General features: G+C 35.5%; 1 protein-coding gene across 1 annotated transcript; it reads left to right on the top strand.

Annotated features, from left to right (window-relative positions):
- The first annotated feature begins 287 nt into the window (after positions 1 to 287).
- PGR (progesterone receptor) lies at positions 288 to 24,638 on the top strand. The gene is made up of 7 exons (XM_009572936.1): positions 288 to 339; positions 3,629 to 3,745; positions 11,808 to 12,110; positions 13,515 to 13,659; positions 16,976 to 17,106; positions 22,096 to 22,253; positions 24,483 to 24,638. The coding sequence occupies exons 1-7, from the start codon at positions 288 to 290 to the stop codon at positions 24,636 to 24,638; spliced, it is 1,062 nt and encodes a 353-aa protein (XP_009571231.1).
- The last annotated feature ends 102 nt before the right edge of the window (positions 24,639 to 24,740 follow it).

The following is a 24,740-nucleotide window of genomic DNA, read 5'->3' as shown; positions in this document are numbered from 1 at the left end:
GAAGTTAACCAAATATCTGGCATGTTTTCCATTTCTTATATAATCTGTCCTTCAGATGGTTGCTGCCGCTTAAATATTAATGTCAAGCAAGTAGCAGTTTCTCAGAACCCAGCTCTGCACAATGGTAGAAACAGTTACAGATGAGAACATTGACTCAGATTTATCTATAGATATGAGATCAAATCAGATGACTGAGATAATAAAAAAATCCCTGACAGAAGAGACTATGAAAAATACTATATAATTGAACCTTACGTGTTTTCCAAATAAGTTGCAGCTGCATCAGAATGAATGGAATACACTTTGGAATGGGAGGTGTTGGGGAGAGATTGGATAGAGGTAAGTGGAGTGGAAAACTCACATGAAGGTGTGATTCAAGCTCACGATATGACTGTGGCTTTTTTATAGTCTTGAAAACAAGGAAGTGGTTGACAGTAAGAATCAATAAGTCCCTGAGATTTTATGACCGTAAGCTCATGGGAGGGTTGGGTTGGCAGGGTTTTGGCTGCTTCTTGCTGCTTTTTTTTTTATGCTAGTATCATGGAGGCTTTATGGAAGAAATAAACTAGGTGAAGACATAATAAAGATTAGGTCATTGGTCATTGTTAGATTTTTAAATAGGATTTATGAAATAAATAAAAATGGAAATAGTATTCTCTTTTTGAAGATCAAATTCTTACTGTGCCTAAATTCCAGTAACAGACTTCATTTATTCCATGATATGCACTGGACAGAGAGATTATTTAATCCTGTCTAATCTTAAACTCTAGAATATATGAACATTGAGGAGTAGTTTTCATAATTGTGATTGATTTACAATTTGTTTTGCAAATATGAAAAATTTTGTTCAATCTTGGATTTATAATAAGCAGTTTGTGAGTTGTTATGTAATGATGAAGTAATTCATGCATTTTCAGTTGAAGTGGAAGTTAGATCTACTGATAACCCCGAAGTTATGAAGAGGTTTTTAAGACCTGTAGTTAAACTTAAATGTGTAACTGTAAATTTAAAATTTTACAATGATGTATTGCACCCTTGATTTGTAATCCTTAATCTTAGATGCATAATATTTAAACACTGTTATATAAATAAGACAGGCTATTTAAATGTGTATCAGTATAAATCAAGCTATTAACTTCTGTTTTTCCAGATAATTTCCCATTCCAGCAGGAACAGTGTTGGCATTACTGCTTCTACCCAAACTCCTTAGCCTCCTTTAGCAGTTAGAGCACGCACTTGGATGTTGAGCATGCAAATCTCATACTGGTATCAGGAGCAAATTCTAAATACTGACATCATTCTAGAACGTATAAACATAAGTGTTCTCTCAATGCTTGAAGAGTATCATTTCGCGATATGGCATTGGCTTTGGTAGATCAGCATTTTTCTGTGTCGTTATAGGGGGAAAAGTACAACTTGAATGCCTATAGCATTGTATGCTGCTTGTGAACATTTACTGCCGTACTGGAAATACATAGTCCATTTTTCGGTCTTGCAATGGACATGGGTTTATGGACTCAGACCATGTTGTGTAGACTCAAAGGATTCCCTAGAAAAGAGGTCCAGAGAGGTGCCTTTCAGGGGACCAAAGAAAACCCCCAAAACCAAGACACCCACAAACAAAACTTAACCTACGCTTAAGTGTTGCTTTGTAAATTAACTGTATGTTAAAGCATCAGAATGCCACAGTGCAGAAATAATCTGATGCTTTATAGATTTTAGTTAAACAAACAGAGTTTTAAAACTGTTGTTGCTTATCAAAAGACTGAATGCTTTTGTAACTAATAAAGGCAAAGCAAGATGAGAAAAAACTGCAAATAATCCCAAGGATGACGTGTTCAAAATAAGTGTTTTGTTTGCTGGTCTGCTGCCAAAAGCAAGACAGATTTTTATTCATTTGGTTACTTTTGGTAATGTTTCCTGTAAGAAGGAAACCAGGATTAGAATTAATGGGAAAAAGTAAAAGAATTTCTTCTGGTTTACTGCATTACTAAATACTTTTTAAATGCCAGGCAATGAGTGAGGCAACTGTTTTTATTTACCCATTGTTTTCTAAAAAAAAAGAAACTGTTATAAAAATGAGTTTCAGGCAATCAGGTTTCTTTCACTAAAACCAAACAAGTTGTTCTTAAAAGTATGGGTAAGAAGTAAATTAATTATCTAAAAAAAAATGTTAGCACAGAAACAAATACATTGGTTTAGCACTAGCTCTTTGCCTTTGTTAGAATAGAATGTTCTTCTTTCTCCTGCATTTTCATCTGAGGATTCGTTTTCAGTTTATCTTTCTTCTGTGAAGAACAATTATTGGTGAACAGTTGTTCATTTTACTATATGCAGAGAAAGAACAGAATAGGGTTATAAAGAAAGCTGAATAACAGCATCTGAGTAGAATAATCTCAGATTTGTTTGCTACTGGTGATATCAGATGGCTAACTCAGAGTAATACTGATCTAGAAATTAGTGAAAATTTAAAAGGTTTGGTATTGATTTCTGTTATATTTGGAGGTCCACATCCACAATATTCCATGAAGGAAGTATCCATGATATTGGTACTTCTGTAGTTTGTCCATACTTTTTTGATGCATTTTGTTGCTCTCAAAATAAATACTTTTTTTTTGTTTTCACGCTTTCATGCTAGGTACTGGTAAGACACTGAAATGAATAGAAGATTATGTGCACAAACAGGCAGGATTTTAAAGTTACAACTTACAGGGTAAACCTGGGCTTAACTTGAAAGGATATGTGAAAATTAGCTTTGATTTCTTCTTACTTATGTACTTACTTAGCTTTGTTTACTTATCCAAAATTAAAATCAATCACAGAAATTATCATTATTATACCAGAGCATAAAAGTATACTTTTTTCATTCTCTTCAAGTGAAATTTGGAAGGATCATTGAAATTTGTGTTCAAAAAAATGTCAGGATATGAGCTGAATTCAATTTTTTGCTCTGCTGGAAGCTAATTTCATAAAAAGATTCCATTTTAATGCAGTAATGACAGGCTCTTCCTAGCCGAGTCCTTCAGAATTAAACAATAAACTAAGAGCTAACCTAAACCAAAAAGTTACAGCCGCCTTCTGTTTGTCCTTTGTGGCTGCATTGGCTGCATCTGTTCAGTTGGTATTTCAGCAAGTCTAGTACAAAACTGCTTCTCCATCAGAGGTAATTTACTTTGCTTAAAGGGCTCCTTTTTGCACTGCCCCAAGTTCTTCATTCAGTCTTCTGTCAGAAACTCCACATCAATCCAAGCAAAATTTACATAAGTACTTTAAAATCAGGAACAATAACTTAAAAGAAAAATAAGTTTGAAATAAATGAATCGGTCTGTTCTCATGCTTGATTTACTTAAGAAATATTGATAGTACAATAATTTAAGCAGTTCATACTGTCTGCTAATTATTTTGGAATTTCGTAGATGGGGAGTTTCACTCTTAAATAGGCCAAATAAATTATTATATTTAAATAGTAACACATGATTATTTGAAATTTAGCATAAAATGAAGGAGTCTTTAATGGTTCAAGTATACTTTTTTTGAATCCTCTGTTATTTTTGGAACATTTATACACAGAAATAATTTTGTCATGTTAGAAAACATAGCATTAATCCTGTTTTTCTCTTGCCGACAGGGCAGCACAACTATTTATGTGCTGGAAGAAATGACTGCATAGTCGATAAAATTCGTAGGAAGAACTGTCCAGCATGTCGCTTGAGGAAGTGCTGTCAAGCTGGTATGGTCCTGGGAGGTGAGCTGCTTTACAAATCTGAGTCAGAAAAATAGGCAGTCAAGAACACTACCTTCAATCTGTTGAGTTTAAACAGCATTACTTTGATACTGTAAAGGAAAGAACCACATTAAAATGTTATTTCTGGAAGAATTACCTGATGTTTTAAAATTCCTTATAATTTTTCTTTAATGAGTCTGGAAATCCTGAAACAAAAATACCTTTCTTAAGAATCTCTCTCTCCTACTGTGTACCCTTATACTCATTTTCTTGCAAGGGCAGGAATTGTGTCTTTGGTGTGTATTTATTAATAATTTTGGATCAGAAGATTTGATTTAGGTAAAAAATAAAGAAGCAAATTGAGATTGACACTAAAATCAGGAATCAGTACTATCCCCTTCTCTTTTCTGTTGTGCTCTCCATCATTGCTTTCAGTACATGTCAACAAAATTATATCCCCCTGTTCCACTGAAGAGGGCCAGGCAGTGGTTGCACCAACACTACAGAATTTGCATACTAGATGCTGGGAATTCCCATCTTTCTATTAATTCTTGCTGTAACCGATTTGCTTTTTTTATGTAACATTAATCAAAATTGAGCATTATGCCTTTGAAGACCTACAGGGAGGAAGTGGTGTAGGATCAGGTAGTCACATGGCAAGTTTTGCTGTGCCAACATGCAGGAATGATGCATACTTTTCCTGGTTATTTTTCATATTTTTCATGAGAACTTTAGCTATATAAAGTTTTGGATCATCACAAAGCTTGAGAATACATGGCTAAGACTGTAAGAAAATGGCTATATAAAGATGATAGAAAGAATATGTTCTCAAAGGGAATTAAAAAAAAAGGAAGGACAAAAACCTGATTTCTCTCTAAAATAATTTATTTTAGTGCATCAAACATTTCTTTCTCTGCATTTTATGTATTGGTTTTTATCCCTGAAGGAAGAACTGGGATTACATACTGTACGTTAAGTTCATTATCTTGCTAATCTGTGTTCATTCGTAAGTTAAAACGTGTATGTAGTTTTCAGACTGACATTTTGATTGCACAGCTGTATGCTTTAAGCTCCTGTAATATTGTATGGAGTTGGAGTATTCTGCACACATGGCCATTGTGTCATTCTTACATTTTATACTTTTAACGCTGATATAAATCAGTAGTTCCCAACCAGTGAGGAGCTGTTGCTGGCTCTCGGTACTTCATCTTCTGTAAGCAACAGTGCTGCAGCTCCAGGGAACAGCCAGCAGGATGAGAGGAGGGAGAGGCGATGCTGCAGTATAGACTGTGTTCTGTGTTGTACCCCTGAACCTCCCTAGACCTTCAGTGCTCTCTCCTTTGAGTCGTCTTCTGCAAACTGCATCCCTCTCACCCCACAGCACTGGAGACAGAGTAACGAGAGCCATCAATCTAATTGGTGTTACTGTCTCTCCCTCTTTCCTGCACCTTAGTCAGTCAGTGCTGCCTCTCAGTAAAAAAAATGGAGCTGACAAGCATGTTGGTGGCACTGGACTGGGAGAAGAAGGACGAAAGGAAGAGACCATGTTCTTTGGATCCTTCTCAGAGAAAAGTGGTGGTTTAGAGCTGGGGTAGGAGTGCATTAAAGAAACAATATTGCTACAAAGGCAGACTTTTCACCCTGAACCTGAAGGATTGTTTGCCCAGGTGACAGAAGAGTCCCCCAGGTTTGGAAGGCGAGAAAGCCAAAGAGGCAGGGGTCCAGAGTGGGCTGTGGAAAATGTGTGGTAAGAGTGGAGACTTGGGAAAGGAGGAGGTGGCAGATGTAATGTGTGTCTTGTAAAGTTTGGGGCAACTTGTAAGATTGTCTTATGAGGTTTGACTAACTTGATCTATGAAAGATGTCCCTGCCCGTGGTAGGGGGGATGGACTAGATGATCTTCAAAGGTCCCTTCCAATCCAAACCATTCTATGGTTCTAACTAGTGTAAATTAATACAGGCAAAAATTTATTCCTGGCTGTGAGTTTTGCACAGCCTAGAGTTTGATGATGATCTAACCTGAATTTTTATGTGTGATAGCCTGGATAATACCAATAAGTAAACTCCAAGTATTTTAACATCACAAGCAGCACTGTTTCAACAAGCAGAAGAGTGTGTGATGACTCACTAGCATCATCTAGTCCTTTTGCTTCGCCATTGTTCTGGATAGTAATTCTACATAGGAGAAGTAGCCAGAAGGCTTGACTTTGTTCTATATTTTGCATACATTTATGGATGCTAGTTTTCCTAGTATTTTTTAATATATATATTTTGCTCTGGGTGTAGGTACCTAAAACAGAAAAAGTTGGACGCTTTCGCTAGCAGTATTTATGAGATGATATGTCCTCATTAGTGTGTCCTCATATGAGGATGTTATGTCCTCATACTTGAAACCAAAACCTGAGGATAAGGGTGTTCTGACACTTAGTTCTTTAGCATCATGTAGGAAGAGAGTAAAAACTTCCTCTTTCTCTTTGGATCACCTTTTTTCTCAGCTAGTACTAAGCAAGTGTGAATAGTTTCTTTGTATTTAGAGGTAGGTTGTTCTATCTAGCCAGTTTGTTGTGTTGTTTAGCCCTTTTCTAAACATACCTAATCAAAGCTGTCTTCCATTTTTTGAGGAGACTGTTCCAGTCTAGTTCCTCTAGTTCTCAGAGGGGCATGGGATCTCATCAGATCTCTGCCCTGATGTCCCCACCTACCCCATCTTCTGGAAAGAAGTGTTCTGGCAGCAAATAGGAAGAAGAAAACATTGAGGCAATGGAAAAAAGGAAATATCAAATGGAGACAGGACTGTGGCATCTCTGGTCCCTTCTTAGCTGCATCAGGTTGAGTAGTGATATTAACCATTCAGGTGGATTAGGAAGCTATTCTATGCAGATTGAAATGGAGCGCTTAATACTGAAAGGGGAAGAAAAGACAAATGTAGGCAAAAAAAAAGAGGAAAACTAGGGTGAGATTATATTATTTGTAAATGAGGATTTAAAATTCAAAACAACAAAAAGACTCAAGGTACGCTTTTAACCATAATATTCTTTCTACTGTTACTATCATCCTTCTTACTTTTGCCCTTCTGCCATTTCTTATACTTCCTTTATTGTATCACATGAGCAATATTTCCTACCCATGACTTGCCGAGCTGATAACACAGTATGATTCATATATGGGATACTACTGAGCTTAGTTAATTTTCCCCAGGACGTAAGTGTCCATAAGCAAATTTCCAATTTGTGAAACAAATTACATACTTAGCTACATCCTTGAATATTTTTGACTAATCAGAATTGTCAATACTTTAAATCTTTTCCTGTGTTTACAGCCTATTATATTTTAAGATTTTTTGTGCATTTTCAGGTTTCTGCCATTCAAAACTTACATAGATATACTTTTGTTCTTTTACTCCTGTTACTTAGTTTCTTAATGCTAGCTTTCAGTTACTAAACGCAGACCTCAAATATTGCTTAATCAAGGTGAGAAAGACTAAGATTTTACAGGATGTTAACTATAAGATTCTAAAGATTCTTATTACAGTGATTAAATTAAATTTACTGCTGGGAGAAGTACACTTGCACTGAATGTTACTGAGTGGCAACCATATAGATAGAGAATAATATTATATTACATTGACAACAGTTCCATTTTCTGACCCTAATTTCAAAGCAATTAAATGAACCTGAATTGTTTTAAAATAAATAGTAGTAAGTTGTAAGTAAATTATAGGATAGCAACAAATAACTTTAGTAACTGATTTCACTATATGGACTGTTTTTTCTTTCTTAATATATACAAAGAAAGTATCAATGAAAACATGTATTTCATAATTCCTTAATTATCATTCTCTGTAGGAGTGTTAATTGTCTTTGAGTTTTATCATCGCATAACTGGACATGTTAATCTATCCCCTTTCTAATCTTCTGCCTAATAGTATAGCAGGTAGCTGTGTCAGGTCTTGGAACAAACAAATACCTAGCTTTTTTATTTCCCATCAGTGAATCTAATTTTCGCAGCCTGACTATCACAGATTCCTTGTTCTGCTGTATTGCTAAATTATCGCTTTCTTCATTGTTTCAGTCAGCTTTCACATTGCAATGATTACATGGAGACAAATTTGAATTAATTTTCCAGGTAATATTTTCTGCGGTAGCATCAAGGGGTTTATTAAAATCAAGATGTATTACTTCTGCTTTGCTGCTTTGTTCCTTTATTTTGTATACACTCTTCTAAGGTGTACATAGCTTGTTCTCGTATAAAAAACATCAGAGCATAGTGACCTTAAAGTCAGAGCCATAGTGTTCTGTCAAGAATAAATCATTGACATTTTTCACCTGATTACAGGGTACGGAGAAAGATAGTGAGATAGACTTTTACTAGAAATCCAGCCATTTTAATATGAAATGTCTACGATCAGTAATATTGACATTTTTCACCTGATTACAGGGTACGGAGAAAGATAGTGAGATAGACTTTTACTAGAAATCCATTTTAATATGAAATGTCTACTATCAGTAATGTTTGATTGGCAGTATGGTTCTGTATACCTAGTTAAAAGAATATTAAAATACAGAATTATGTATTAAGGAGAAAATCATAATGTATTTGATGATGAGATTAAGTAGATTTTATTTTTTACATTTCTTTATTTTATTTTTTACATTTCTTTATGTTTTCTTATGTACATGTAGTACACAAACACTATACACATGCTATTTAAAGTAATCGAGGGTGAGGGAACTGCGAGTACTAAGAAACTGCTTGATGGTTGGCTATCTTAAAACAAATTAGTGAAAATGTCACAAAGAGAAGGTGTGCTGTCTAAATATGCACAGACAGGTTTTAATATTAAGATGAACAGTTGCCAGAGTGGATTAATATTCTTTACACTTTATAGGACTAAGTGGAAACATTTGTTTATCTTACAGCAGGAAATTATCTGGATATTTTTGTAAGCAGCAATTGAAAAACTAAGCTATTGTCACATCTCTGTTGTATTCCATATGTCCTTAAGAGTTCAAATTAATTTGACATAGTCTCCTTGTTGTAGATGGTGAAGTTTGCTGTGAATTATTAGTAGTCACCTCTTCAGTACATAGGTAACAAGTGGAGTTGCTTCACTGGTGGCTGTTAAGCAACATAATTAGAAATAAACACATAAGCAATTCTGCAAGCCAGTGTGACATTAATTCTGATACATTTAATCACTTGGAAACATGGGTACTTATTAACTACTAACATTTCCATGTGATAAGCACTCTGTTTGGTTTCTTTCTTTACTTGTTCTCTGAACTGTAAAAGTATCTGAAGCCATTATTTCAGAAAATACCTGAAATCATTATTTATGAACTATCAAATGCATTGTTCCTTCTGTTTTCCTTCATGCCTAAACAATACTTACTGGGAAATTCCCAGCATGTTTAGGACTATGTATAGCTTTGTTATGATAGAAATTGACCCTGGGTCCCTTGTCATAATATATTGTCTATTCTTTTGGGGTTTTTTTTGGTTTAGCTGTAACATAAGGTGTAAGTTTGTGTTTTGTTCTTTACTAAGGAGTCACTAATGAGAAATATTTGTATTCTTACCATAAGTGATAAAACGAGCATTAGATTGTTGGGGCACTTCATACTAAGCTAATTAAACTCACAGTTAAGTTAGCGGTAGTATGGCCTCTGACTTCACTGCATGATAGTGTTACTGCAGAGCCCATCACTTGTATTTATACTATCAATAAAGTGTGTTTCTTGAAATTTTGTTTAATATACTCCCTTTGGATTTTAAATACTTTTTAAATTTAAATTGAAGTTTTGCACTATTGTGTACAACTTTTTCGTATGAAGGAAAAAACATGCATATTTATGATGGGATAATACAAATGTTTTTTTTTTAAAAAGCAGATTTTGGCTTTTTAGATTGTGTTCATCTGCTCAATCCTGTCTGGTTCACAAACAAGAGGATTGATTCTGCCTCCAGTTATGCCAGTGTACATCAAGAGTAATTAATTTCAGTAACAGAATTTGTTCTGTATAAAATATTTAGAAATAACATAAGAAATCTTTCTATGTTTGATGTATTAATCTTGCTTGAAGTTGTGCTAACCATGTACTAATGAATGTTTTGCAAAGGTCAATTTAATTCTCTAAAGTGTCCATCCTAGGTCTTCCGAAATGGAGGCACTGGATTTTCATAAAATTTACTATCTTCTATGATAAAGGAGCACCTGAAGAAAATGGAATAGGCATGTTCCTAAGTAAAGCCGTTTTTGTCAAACCTTTCTGTTCTAGTGTGTAGTTTGGAAGACAGGGACTTCCCAAGGAGTAAAGTAATAGATTAGTCTGACTATGCTAGCATCTTTCGATTCCTTGCATAAACAGTTGAGAAAGGATTCAGAGCATGTGCTGAAGTTTAGGTGTGCTTCCCTACTCCAGTGTCCTACGCCCTCTTTGGTACACTGGGTACTTTCTGACAGTGTGGCACTACTTTTAACTAAAATAAAAAGAAGGCACTAAGAGATGGAGAAGTCTTTGTCTCCTTCCGTTAGGATGTCATAAGTTCCCTTGTCTAATAAAAGCACTTGTAAATAAAAGTACCATTTTCAAAAGACAATTTGATATGCATGTTGTAAACTGGATTTTAATTCAACCAAACAGATGCATAATGTTATGCTTCTATTACCTTTCACCTCCTGTACTTACAAGAGGTTTTTGCATATTGCCATTTTATAATGTAGTTTCTCAGTGTTTTAGCAATTTGATAGGCATGGTTTTTCTTTTCATCTAGTGAAATTTGGTGCATCTCTTTTTCTATTGTTAAAGCATGCAACACCTCAACAAGTAAAAATATTTATGTGATTTCTGCGCTTTCTTGGAGCAGAACCGTCTCCTTATTGTTTTTTTTAAGGTTGAAACATGTAAACTTTTTATTTTTCTTTGTTGGCAGAATGATTTACCGTTTGTTTGCAGTCACACTGCATCTCTTTTACTGTCCCGCTGTCATCTAAATCAGACCATAAATACCAGTATCTTTATTGTATTTTTTGTTTATTATGACATCCTTTTTTCACTAGGCAAAACTTGTTTGGCAGAACTGAGGAATTTAATGATATGACAGGGTTTTCATCACCTTTGAGGGTCTATTTATAGTGCATGTGTTCCATGCAGCCACCTCTACATGGATTTGCCTTTTTATTGAAATATGTAATATGGTAAGATGTTACTGAGGGTTATTGTCTTTCAGCCTCTGAAGGTTTGTTTTTCTGTGTCTATATGGTGCGCACCTCCAGACTGTTTCCATGGAAGAAATTTGAAGAATTGCTACCTAGAGCTCTGTATGTTTGCATAGCCGTAGCAGATGTAGTATCTGTGCTTATTTTGGGAAAGCAGTTCAACTATATTTTTTTTTTTTTTAGTTAGTTCTTCAAACTACTGCAGTATGGAAATAAGAATTGCAAATACTGAGAAAGAGAAATTATTCTCTAGAAAGTGAAGAGTTTGTAAGTGTTGACATGTGATTTTACAGTATTTGTTGGCTTTTCACTCATCCCCTGAATTCCATTTTCCTTCTGGTAAACAGGAGGAAAATATTACATTACAGATCATCAAAATAGAATTTAGCCATGAAACTGAAATGCCTTTATGGAACTGGAGGAAAGGAATTTCTCTGTGTAGTAATTAATTACTAGCATTTTTGTTTCTGAGTATTAGGGAGAAAAAAGAAACAGTATCGTTAATTAACATTGAATAGAAACTGGATTGTACAGCCAGCTGGCTCAGCTGTCGGCATATGATAGAACAGTGGGAACCGAACCAGAAAGCACTTCATGAGGTTACTGTAACCTAGAATTCATGGCAATAATTTTAATGGGTGGGTGCCATTCATCTCTTAGTGAAGGGAGGAGGATATGGAGGGAGAAACTCTTAAGAATTTTCCATGATTTTTTCTTAATTATATAAATAGTCAAAAATAGAAAACTTACTCAGAAGACAGTTCTAGTTTCCTTTTATAGATTAAAAGTGTAATCCAGTACTACTGGAAAATATTAATGTTTCTGGTTAATTCTTTTTAACGGATTAACAATTTTCTTTTTCAGGTCGAAAATTTAAAAAGTTTAACAAAATTAAGGTTGTGAGAACATTAGATGTTGCACTCCAGCAGCCAGCAAGCCTTCAAGATGAAAGCCAATCTCTAACCCAAAGGCTGTCCTTTTCTCCAAATCAAGAAATACAGTTTGTTCCCCCAATGATAAGTGTTCTACGAGGCATTGAGCCAGAAGTTGTCTATGCTGGTTATGACAATACAAAACCCGAAACACCAAGTTCCTTGCTGACCAGTCTAAATCATCTTTGTGAGAGGCAACTTCTTTGTGTAGTCAAGTGGTCTAAATTGCTACCAGGTAATAGCACTTCTTATATGTAGTGAATTCTAGATAAGCAAATATGACATAGGATGAGCAGTCAAAAGAGAGTATTATTGTCTGCCTGTTAATTAGTTCTTAACAAATTCTAAAATTACTAACCTTCCACTTCATCAGAATATATATGCACCAATCAAATACATTTTAATAGGAGGCCTCTCTTAGAGGAAAGCATCTAAATATGTAGACTCACCCCAAAAAACAACGGAAGCCAAGAGAGTTCCTGTATGTGATCGTTATAGCAGCCTTTCCACCCTAACCCCTCCTACCCTATTATTCATTCTTTCGTTATGAAAAAATGTTTATATTTCTGCATATTCTTTATTCCTATTCTTACTAAAATGAGTTTTTGAAAGCAACAGAGAAAATTTGTAATAAATAGTATCAGTTAGGACTAAGCAGCTCACAAATAGACTGGTAATGAGAAGTAACTGAATTTATGAAGATCGAAGACTGTTCCAAAAAAAATTCATGTTAGGTATATACATGTGCTGCATGGTCATAGGGGCCTGATCCTGGGATATATAATAATCAATATATTGACCAGAAAGCCTGAAATACGGTTTCACGTGAGCTAAATTTGATGCTTCACTGCTGCAGGAAAGGGTAGTCCCTATCGCTGCTCTTCCCCATTGCAGCTTGTGCTTGTGAGACCTCTTGGTTGAACTGATTCATCTCATTAAATGAGAAGAAAACAAACCTTTTTTTTTTTACTCTCTGTAGTTTTCTGATGGCTTCATGAGCTGAACCAGTTCACTGAGGGGTGGCATGAATGCCAGAGCTTGCTTGAAGGAGGTAGCAGGACCAGGTAATGAAGAACAGGACCACTGCTTTCAGTGTCAGGAAGCTGTTAGATTGACTCATATACGTCATAGCAATCTTTAAGGTTATCGAAAAGCAAAAGTTATCAAAGGCAAACACACAACTGAATACTCTTCTCTTTAGTTAAATGCAAGAAAGATATTCATATGTGGTTGTTTATTGTATTACAGGTGTATCTCTTGTTAAGAACACTGGAGTCCAAGCTATCTATATTAAATAAGGGTTGGTTACAGTGATCATGTTACAAACTGTCATATTTTTACCAAAGGAAAATGAGATGCATTCCTATTTCCTGAAATAGTCACTTCTGACTGCTAAAGTTAATTTTGGTTTGATCATTTCAAAATACTGGATCAGAACAAAAAGACAAGGGGTTAACTATCAAAGTGAGATAGCCGGTTATTATAGAAACTTCACAAACTTCTGAGCTACATGCCCAAAAGCACTTGTCTTTCTAGGTGTTCTCAGTTTTATAACGCAAAGTTGTAATCTCAGAACACCTTCTCAACTGTTGTCTAAATGAGAATTATAAAGTATTTTAACTTTTAATTTTATTTCCAGGATTTCGGAATTTACATATTGATGATCAGATAACCCTCATCCAGTATTCCTGGATGAGTCTAATGGTTTTTGCAATGGGATGGAGATCATACAAACATGTCAGTGGTCAGATGTTATATTTTGCACCAGATCTGATTCTAAATGAGTAAGTAGACTCTGCTGTTGCATAATATGAATGACATTTTGAACTTATTTGTGTCAATGAGAATGTGACTTCATTGAGGCCAAGATTTCATTCATTACTTGTTCTGTTCCAAAACCAACAGCAGAGGAAGGTCCTCTGATCATATGAAAGTTCAGTAACTTTGGGAAAGGTTTTGTGGGAATCCCAAATATTCTGTTGACGTGGCCAAACAAAAGGAGTTCAAATAATATTTTAATTATCTAAGAGAAAAATAATAAAAAAAAGAATGATGCTGTCAGAAGATTTACCTGAATTCATATGAATAAGACATGAGTTGATGTTTAATAGATTGAACTAAGTAGGATTTTCTTTGGTCAGTGTTGTTTGGGTGGTTTTTGCAAATAGTTTGTATATAGTCTAAAATACTCAGTTTTGACGCTTTCTGATAAAACTCTGCTTTTCTAAAGTACATTTATTGTTAGAAAATTGTAATAATTTAGCAAGAAAGAATTTTAATATCAAGGATAAAATACGTGAGACTGCTCTTTTCTGGTTGGAGGGCGAGGATTGTTGGCTTAGATTTTCCTTTACTATGCTGATGAATTCAGATAGTCTTCATTTCAGTCCTTGTCAGTTTTTCAGCCCTGCAAATTAATATTATCAAAGCTGTAATTTTAGATACTTTGGTTATAATACATGGGAAGTTTCCAGGAACAGTAAAACATAATTTAATCTCCCTATTTATTTTTCCATAATACATTTTTCTTAGTTATTTTTTCTCAAAATCCTAGAAAAACTACTGTGAAGTGAGATGAAAGTTAAACAGGTTTTCTTGTAAGACATACCTGTTTAAGGATTAAGAGGTGGATTTGCAGAAATCTAGGCACCTGGATTTAAAATCCATAGACATGCAGGTTCTTGCCAGTGAAGTTCTTTAAGTATTCAGTGGAGCTGGCCCTGTAGCTCCTGACCTTTTCTCTTCCAGATGACTATAAGTCACTGTGAGGTTATAGAGTAACGAATTCTTTCCTCTCCCATGTGTATTAATTATGCTGTACAAATTGAAATACTTTGAAGGGATGAGATTGAGAGAACTTCTGACTGTATTCTGTCCCAGCATAGTCTGTGATATATCTTATGGTTACATTCAGAAGGAACACAGAGTGAGACAGCTTTAGGCAGTAACATCATGTCCTGGGGTATTACCCTGTGGACCACTGCTGCCACCTTGTGAAGAAGACTTTCTTCAAGAATAGGGTTGAGATTTATGAACCCTGATTATAATCCCTCAGAGACCGCTTTTTGTTTGCAGCTCAAGACCATCTACATTGTATGACTGACAACACACCTTCTCTTGGTTGTAGAACATCTCATCAGGGTCATATTAGAAACATTATAAACAAAGAGCTAGACATGAAAAGTAACCGGCACACTAAGTCATAGCTGCAACTATTTATTGGGAAATAAGTTAGCTTTTAGATCAGTAAAATGTAAGCAACTTCCTTGTCTACAATGATGTGTAAGATTGTACTTTCATCATCACTTTAAGCAAAGGTGAGTGCCGAACACAGCCAAAAAAGGCAGCTCCACCTGCCTCCCTGCCCTGGTCATGCATCCCCATGATTTCACTTAAGCTGGATCAAGCTCTACCTGGCTGCACTGTCAAACAGATAAGGAAATTATATGCTTGAGAAATACCCCAGAAAAAGCCATTAATTAGCAGATGGAGGTGATCCCTGATCTGCCTCACCAGATGGACATGCCAGAATAGCAGGAGTGCACACCTAGAGGTGGAAAGAGATAATGGAAATTCCTTCCACAGGGGCAACACACACTTGAGTTGTTTCAAAATGACCACGAAACTGCAATCCAAAGATTGTTTCACAGCCAATCTGCCATTTAGTGAACTGAATTGTAGTGCTCCTTAGGAATGACTTGTTTGGTAGCATCAATTTCAGACCAACAAAGCCAGAAGTGTTAATTTGATGATGATTTCATGAATTAGTATTAAAACCCTACAAGGATTTACTGTTACTTATACTTTGCAGTGTCTGAAAACATGACTAAAAGAACAGCATTTAAGCATACCCTGAAAGCTGCTGTCACCCTTCATAGGTACCACTTAGGAACAGAGACTACCAGAAAGGAATAGGAAGGGAGTTGTAAAGTAGCTATAGAAGTACCAGTCCTTTCAGATCTAACAGATTACATTTCTATGTTTAAGTCATTTAAGAGCTGGTGCGAAATACCAGATGTTGAACAAAGCTGAAATAATTTTCATTTAAGATAACAGTAACACTTCAAATAACAGAAGAAAAAAACTCAGTGCACTGAGAGAAGTATTTTGTTCATGGAAAATATCTTCTGTTTTCGTTGCTGACAGTACTATCTGCAGTCAGGTTGGAACACTGATCTGAACTTTGTAAGGGGAACGGGCAAAATTTAAACTTATTGTACCTAATTGATCTGGATCGGGATGCAGCTTTGTAAAATTAGCCCATATTACTGAATCTTCAGATTAATGTACAATTAATTCAGTTTAGTTTACAAGCTTGGAAATGCTATTGTTGCAGTAATTTCAGTTGAAAATTTCCCAATAAATATATGCAATAAAATATATTCAGTATACCAAAATCTCAAAGAGAAAAGTAAGATTGAAGTGCTGTAAAAAACTAAACAGTTTTATGTATTTCCTTGTGTGATTTGTCCTATTACTTCTGCAGGAGTTTAGGTAAGGCTCTATTAATGTCTAAGTTTTTGTATATATTTACATTTAACATTTTTAGCTGTTTCTTTAATGGCAAAAAATGCTACAAAATAGTATCATTGCTGTTAGCAGTACAGTGATAGACTTGCAACAAAGTATTTTGATGCAGACATTTTTGCAAAACCTAAGAACAAGTTTTCTATAAACTTTCAGGTTTATCTTCAATGTTATGCTTTGAAATCTTTTCAGAGAATGTAAAAATCTATCAACCTCTAAAAGAAGAAGAAAGTATTTCACATTAATTATTAGGGTGTTTTTAATTAACAAAAAATCTTCTTTTTTGGCTTTTAGCATCCAGCTTATATAGTCTCCAAGGTTTTTTTTTCTGGGCAGCAGTAACAGATTAAACATCCAAAATATCAGCACATTCATTATGATTAAAAAACTAGTGTAGGTGCAAAAAAGTCAGAAAATTGTTTATGAGTTTATGTGTATAACCTCTTTCTTTAATTTCTGTAATGTGGTAATTAAACTGCTAACAAGGCACTTCCTTCAAGCAATTAGTACAGGAGCCACTCCTTTTCTTTATTTTCATGTTTTAAAATTTTTTTTACCTTTTCTGGGTGTAAGACAGAGGATGAAAGAATCATCGTTCTATTCCTTGTGTCTATCCATGTGGCAACTCCCACAGGAATTTGTCAGACTTCAAGTTAGCCAAGAAGAGTTCCTATGTATGAAAGCACTGTTACTTCTCAACACAAGTAGGTTCTTTTATTTCTTTGTAACATATCACTAGTAAAAGAATTTTGAACTATGTTGTTTAACTTGAAAATTGCTAAGCTATCTGGCTTAGCAAATGGAAACTTCTTTAGGAGGAATGTCAGTATTCTAAGACCTAAAAATATTTTTTCCAGTGTTTATAAGGAACAAATAATTTGTGATTCATTGTTGGTTTTATTCTGTATAAAGGCACCGGGGAAATGTTGGATCCCTTTTGATATATAGCTATACTGTATTACACATTTTCAGATCAAGTGTGCAGTATTTCTGCCTGGAAGCTCTTCAGCTTAAATGACTCTACACAGATAAAAAAAAACTTTACAAGCCTTAGAAATATATTAAAAATATTTAATAAATTGTCAGGACTGAAGGCTTTATCTTGGCCAAGAACTTAAAGCATGCTTACTCAAAAGAATTAGGGAGGTGGGCATGGCAAACAATACTAACATTTATTTAACTTTTTATAGTTATAAATAGGTCAAGATTAGCACAGATATAAACAAATGGAAATGTTTTTCTTTGGTTTGTTTCTCTAGAACAAAATCAGTGGTCACTTTTAATCATACACATCTTTTAAAGAATCCAGCATACAGCTGCATTCCACTTTAAATGGGAAATGTGGTAGTTGGTGAAGTTATCTTCCAAAACCTTTTCTAAAATACTAAAATGTACATCTGCCGAGGCTGTAATTGTTAGTTATGAATCCACAAATAGAAAGTTTTTAAATTATACAGGTGCTATTAGAAATAAGAATAAGCACCTCCGAGAAATATAATTGGAAGAATGTTGAAGTTTGGTTCTCTACACACTTATGGAGTCAGAGGAGAGATGTGCAAATCCTGCATAACCTGCTTGTTGGTTGTACAAAATTTTAGTAAAAGATAAGGAACTAAAATTTATTCCCTCTTAAGCTGTACTTGACTGGTATTTGCATAAGCTCATGCTTAAAAAAAACTTAGTCTCAGCAGAACATAAGCAGTAAAGATTAAATTTAGCTCATATGAACATAGAAATTACTAAAATAATAGCAAAATACCATACGCCCTGCTAAAGCAATAAAAATAATGTGGACAAAAATCCCTCTCTGATATAACTCCAATTGCTTTGTTGGAATTTGAATGTATTCCTATTTTGAAAACAATGTGGAAAATATTTATCACAAAATGAACTCCCTTGTCTATCTGAACCTTAGAGGGAAGTTTTAAAATTCAGTGAAATTTAGATACATTTGTGATATTCCAGGTCTCCATTTCTGTCCCACAAAGTTCAAATCACATTCAAAAAAACATTGCAATTGTCCAATCCCTCTCATTTACGAGTGCATCAGTTTAACAGTATTCATCAAGCTACCATTCTTTATGAATGCTCAGAAACTCATTTTTAAGATGATATGTTTATATATAAGCAAGAAATGAGTTTAAAAAAAGAAAGTATTTCTACCTCTGCTGATGAGTTTTGCTTTTTGTTCTCTCCTGCACTTATTGTCTCGTAGAAAAAAACAATTTGTCAGATCTTTGGGAAAAGGAACATACCTAACCGTTGTTGCTGAGACATTTAGTAAACTTTTGGTACTGTATAAATATAATTCCACAAAACTATTTTCAAAAACCCATATAACCTCATTTTTGCTATAAAATGTTTTTTAAGACTACTTTTATTTTAGTTGTGGTATTCATCTTAACCCTCTTCAAATGTGAAACTATGGCCATTTCAAGCTTTCATATGCTAACAGTAAATCAAGTCTGAACTTTTAGTCTCTCATTCTGTCTTCTGTTTGATTTATTATTTAGATGAACTGTTTTTTACTTTTTATATAATTTCAAAGAAACAGTAATTTGTATTAAACATAACTAAATGTCAGTCTTGATACATTTCTAATTCTGAATGGAAACCCTGGCCTAATTTTTAACATTATTTTTGATTTTACAGTTTTTCCATTGAGTTTGCTGTGGCTTAGACATTTTCTTTATATTGTACTTGTGACAGTTTTAAAGCTGTCTTCAAAGCAGAATTAATCTTTGCAAAAAGTGGACCAACATTTTTATTTTCTGCAATTGTTTCCATTTTACAGGTCCTCGTTTACTATATGTAATATGCTGTGTCGTAGTAGTGCCCCAAAAGTGCCCACATACATCTAGGAACTAATACTATGAATAGTTCAGAAAGACTGTTTTAAGAAAGTAGAGCTATGCCAAAAAAGAGAGAAATAAGTATATAGCAAGTTTAGTTTTAGCTGTGACACTTTCCAGACTTTTGATTTAGAGGAATTGCAAAATCTCGTTGCATAAGATTTTGGCTGGGTTCTTGCCGCTGAATAAAAGCATCCGCATTCTTTACATGTATTTGGAGGAAGGAGCATTTGGGCTACCTGTGTTTAAATTGCATTTGTGCATGTAAGACATTGTAATTCTCCACTCAAATAAATAGCTTAGTGGAACTTTTTGTGATTAGGCAGGAATGTGACTGTGCTTTTGCAGAATTCTGGGAAACAGGCCATGCATTGCTGGAAGAGATCTTTTAACTTAATTCACAAGGGAAGGACTTAACTGCTGTTTTAGAGACATAAGTCAAAGAAAGCATCCACCTAACCCTAAATTCCATCAGAATGTCACTTTATATGAAAAAGATTTCATAGGTGTCTGTAATTCTGCTGTTAGACATACCCAGAACCATCCAGGCTTTGAAAATTAAGCTATTCTTTTTCCATGACATAACTTTTCCCCACTGTGAGTATTTCTGCCTGTATTACTCCTAAGCACATTGCATTCTCCACAAAACAGAACTCTTCCCTTCCGTTCAGACCCTTGGTGCAGATGTGACAGGCACACTTTCAGATACCTCCTTTGTCTGTCTGGACTTGAGAGGCCATACTGAGTCAAACCAATGGTCCACCTCATCCAGCATTTCATCTCCATCAGCTGCCAAAACAAATCTAACATGGCATCCCTAAAAGCTGGACTAATACTAGATATGGTGTTATAAATGGAAGCTTCTGTGGAAGCAGTCACAATTTCTGTTTTCTATTTTTATTTTTGTTTGAATTCTGTTTTAGTCAGACCCTGACTTCCATAACAGTCTCAGTGCTTAGACACTTGCTATTTTCTGTATGTGTGTCTCCCTCATTCCCCCAGATATTCACTTGTCTGAGGAGACACAGAGCAAGAGACATCCTTGGCAAACTGGATCATTTCCTCTCGTGGGCAGTCTCCTATGAAATAGGAGACTTCTGCTTAACTCGAGTAGAGATTTGAACTTCTGCTTTGTTGTCTCTCTCTGGGCTGGAGATGAGGGACACTTAATTTTAATCTGTTTGCCTGAAGTGTCTCCTTCCACCTCACCCTCTTCTCAGGAACCAGACATGACTTAGGCAACTGACTTCAGAACAGGGTTTATGATTTCCAAATGGAGAGCGGTGCTTCTCTCCGTGCAGGGTTTGCTACCTAATTCTCTTTAAGGGAATGGGTTTAGGTCCAACCCCTGTGCAACCAGCTGCTTTTTAGGTGGCTTCTGTTTTAAGAATTCCATTCTTAGGTATCTAACAATACAGTGCATTGTACAGAGAATTCCAGAAAGTGACAAATCACCTGGAAGTTAGGTGTTACACTGTTGAATAAGTCAATGTCATTATGAACCAAGCTTCAATTTTTTTTTTTTAAGAGATGCAAATGAAATCTGTTGTGGCCTGATACTAGTCGTGGTCTGATACCAGATTGAAGATGTACTAGATACCCAGATAACTAGCATGCAATTTATTTAACTATGTCAGCTAGTCCCTATGACATTCTTTTAGAGTCTGTGGAGAAAAATAAGCATTCTACAGCATAATTCATCTCTTTCTAAAGCTACTTCTAAAACAGTGAACATGCCTTGTGCCCAAGACTTGCCTGATTTTTCCCACTAAAAATGCAGCAAGCTGTGGTAATTAGCCCAGATGGAGATGCCTATACTGTAAAATGTCTAAAGTTTGGTGAGGTGAATCCTTCCCCTCATGCTTGCTGTCAGAATACGAAATGTTAAATGTGACGTTGCAGTGTGAAATGTCATTGGCAAGAGAGAAAGGAAAGGGGAAGAAATTTAACAGCTCTTTCAAAAACAGTATGTTTGAAACTAGACCATGTTTTAATGTATGATTATTATAGTGAAGCAAGGACTTAGATTTGACTGCCAGATGGGAATATTTTTTCAAGTTTCATTTCTTCAAGTTTTTCATTTCTTAGTTGCCTTTGACAACATAAATTGTAAGACTTGTGTATTACACTCTGGAAAGGAAAGTAGAGTCTAGAGCTTACGCCTGTTTCCTTACAATGCTACCAACACTTATCATCAGTGATTAAATATGGTCTTATCACTAGCAGTCACTGACAGGTTCTTTTCTCAACGTTCTCTCTCTGTCCTCATTTTGGTCCTCACGGCTGACCATTAAAAGAGTGAGTTCAACCATTTGCTCCTCCTTGCTAATTTCTCTAAAAGCTGTTCACATTTAAGACTCTGATAGTACATCTTTTCTGTTAAGTGAAAGAGGTCCAAACAGGAGGTCTGAGCCCTGGATGCTTTGCTACTTAAGAGTTGTTAGTTCATTCCTTGACTCCATTTTGAAGCAGTCCAGCTAGAGCTCTCAAACATAAATCTGCTATGAAGAGGGCTGACCCTCAGCAGTGTAAACACGAGCCAGCCTCCTCAAGGACAGGAGTGGTTCTTTTGGCTATCTTCTTTTCAGCAGACAGGTGTAGCTGAAGCTTAAGGCTATTTCTAGACATCAGCAATTAGCACAGTTGACTGACTGTTGCTGGTATATCCTTTTAACTAATTATATCACTGTTTCTGGAGTAACTGTTGAACGGGAAGAAGTACCTGGCGTATAATAATGAATTGCACTGCACAGCGTGACATACTATAAATTGTTCCTGTACTTTAAATTTCTCTCATTGCCTTCAGAATAAATTGCAACGCAAGTGTTACTGTCTTTTTAGTTCCTTTGGAAGGTCTAAGAAGTCAAAGCCAATTTGATGAGATGAGAACGAGTTACATTAGAGAACTGGTGAAGGCAATTGGTTTGCGCCAGAAAGGCGTTGTGGCCAACTCACAACGTTTCTATCAACTTACAAAATTGATGGATTCCATGCATGATGTAAGTTAACTTGTTAATGTGTTTTGCTTTTTATGTAAGAAGGAACTAGTATTTCTTAAAAGTAATTTTATGGAAAGTAGCTAGTCAACATTTCTAAACAACAAAAGAAAAACCCCTACATTTTTCCTTTAGTGTGTATATTTGTGTATAGAATAGATAGCTATATATTCGGCATCAATATATATTGTAAATATATTATATGGTATAGAAGATTTAAGTATTTGAGAAACAATGCTACCATTTTGTTTCATTATTTCTGTAACGTAACTAGTACAGTTATGGTACAGAATATGCAATTCAAGTTGCAAAGTCAGGCTACTAAGAATTAGAGAAAGACAACCAAGATTGGTTTTGCAACCTTAATTCAACTACTTTTATGTGTATATTCTATGCCATTTTTTCAGTATCTGTCTATATTTGGGAATTGAGTAATCTTTGAGAACTCTAGTGGTGATATCATAGAGATTCATAAGTGTCTTAAAAGATGCAGCTGAATCCTTTCCACATCTCTGGAATCCAGCATGTATCCTATTGGCCTAACATCCATTGAAACTGAGGAATGACATTTCGTGTAAACCTTTGCCCATGTGAATATTGTTTTGTAATGGCTTGTGTATCTCTGCGAGAGGCAAAAAGCAGAGGTACAGGGCCATACCTGACGGTTTTAGCAAGCGCTGGGGAAGCGGCACTAAGATAGTTTAGGAAGAGTGCTTTTGAGTTCAGTGCTGGGTGTGAGGAGCTCGCAGGGAGTTCAGGGAAGGATGGGGTCTTTGCATGTTTGTATTCTTCTGCACTCAGCAAATCTGCATTTTATTTTAATTGTTCATGAATAAATTAATTTATTCATCTAAAACCTTTCATTGTCACTAATTCCCCCTTCTGATGGGGAAAAAAACCCCTTTGAGTATCCCATTTATGGGAGTTAAGAGAGGTAACAATATTGATAATTACATGGTTCACCAGGTGGTCTGGAGTCTTTTGATCCACTGCACAAACCTCTCTGTCATCATCTGCTCTCCACAGAACTCACATTCACTATTTAGCTATTACATCGTCTCAGATACCAGCAAAAGGAGAATGAGACAAGTACGAAAAGCATCCTTACAGATGAAGGTAGACAATAGAAAATTCTGAAGGGAGGATATGGAGCTTAACTTTAAGTATCTACTGGTAGTCAGACTGCAGTCGTCACTTGGGACTGTCAGCGCTAAACCCTTCCCTGGAGTTCAGTCAGTCACCTTTTACTTGCAAAAACAAGTCCTGGCCAGTATACTACTCATGGTAGTCCTGTGCTCAAGGGACCTGTTTGGATCAGTCTTGCTTGGGATAAAAGGTCTTCCTGCCTTACCTGTAGTAATAATTCGCAATCTGAGTGTCACAGCATCCAGAGGAAAACTCTTCTGAGTGGTGGGCTGTAGAGTCAATCTCTTAATTTCAAATACTTAAAGTAAAATAGCCTTAGTGGAAGTGAGTGAGTGAGGCTTGCTGCAAAACACCCAGCAAAGTGATGGTTAGGGTAGTGTTTGGTCCATAGAATATCTTCGTTCAAGTCCTTATTTCAGCTCAGGCTGATAAAGTGAGGGGAGATAGAAGGAAAAGATAATCACACTGGAGACACTGTGTGTTGTTAAAGCCTAGCATAGCAGAAATAGTATGATACAAGTCTTAAAAAAAAAACTTCTATAAAATTGGAACTTCTCAGAGAAGATAGAAAAGGTGAAATAGTCACATATATTAAGCAGTTGCTTTCAAGGGACAAGGACCTATGGAGTTTAATATTTGCAACATACCCAGATATGATCATAATCAGAACCATGGAAAAGCTCACAAGGAAATAGTAAATGCTGTCCCTCAGAGCAATGTTTGAATAGCATATAGTAAACAAGGCATGGAGACATGTGTTGAACCTGAGGATAAAATGAAAGATTGAATACTTGTTTAGTAATTGCCGTTGTTTATGGTACATGCCTTGAGTGACGATGATAACACTTTATAATATTAGTGAGGTACTGTTTTTATATGACATAGCATTTAGCTATATGTATGACTTTCTGCCATGGGAGGATATTTTAATAGGTAATGACAAGTACCCACATTATTAATTCAAGGAATAACAGCGGAAGGTATATAATGATGTCAGCTGATGGATGTATAAGTGATTGACAGCATGTTTATCTGTCTGCATTACTGTTAGCCTGATTTATCATGTTTGTATTTTATTAAATCCAGCTAGTGAAACAGCTCCATCTCTTCTGTCTGAACACATTTCTCCAGTCCCGTGCACTGAGTGTTGAATTCCCTGAGATGATGTCAGAGGTGATTGCTGCCCAGCTACCCAAGATTCTGGCAGGGATGGTGAAACCTCTTCTCTTTCACAAAAAGTGAAATGTCTTTTCTCTTATCATAGAGATGATTTCTGGGTCATTTTTTGTTTGTTTATTTTGGTCAAGATTTTGCAATGTCAGGACTTCAGTATATTTGTCATAC

This window comes from Fulmarus glacialis, unplaced genomic scaffold (genome assembly GCF_000690835.1).
Source record: "Fulmarus glacialis isolate BGI_N327 unplaced genomic scaffold, ASM69083v1 scaffold3020, whole genome shotgun sequence".
Lineage (NCBI taxonomy): Eukaryota > Metazoa > Chordata > Aves > Procellariiformes > Procellariidae > Fulmarus > Fulmarus glacialis.
This window is presented reverse-complemented; position numbering and strand designations above follow the sequence as displayed.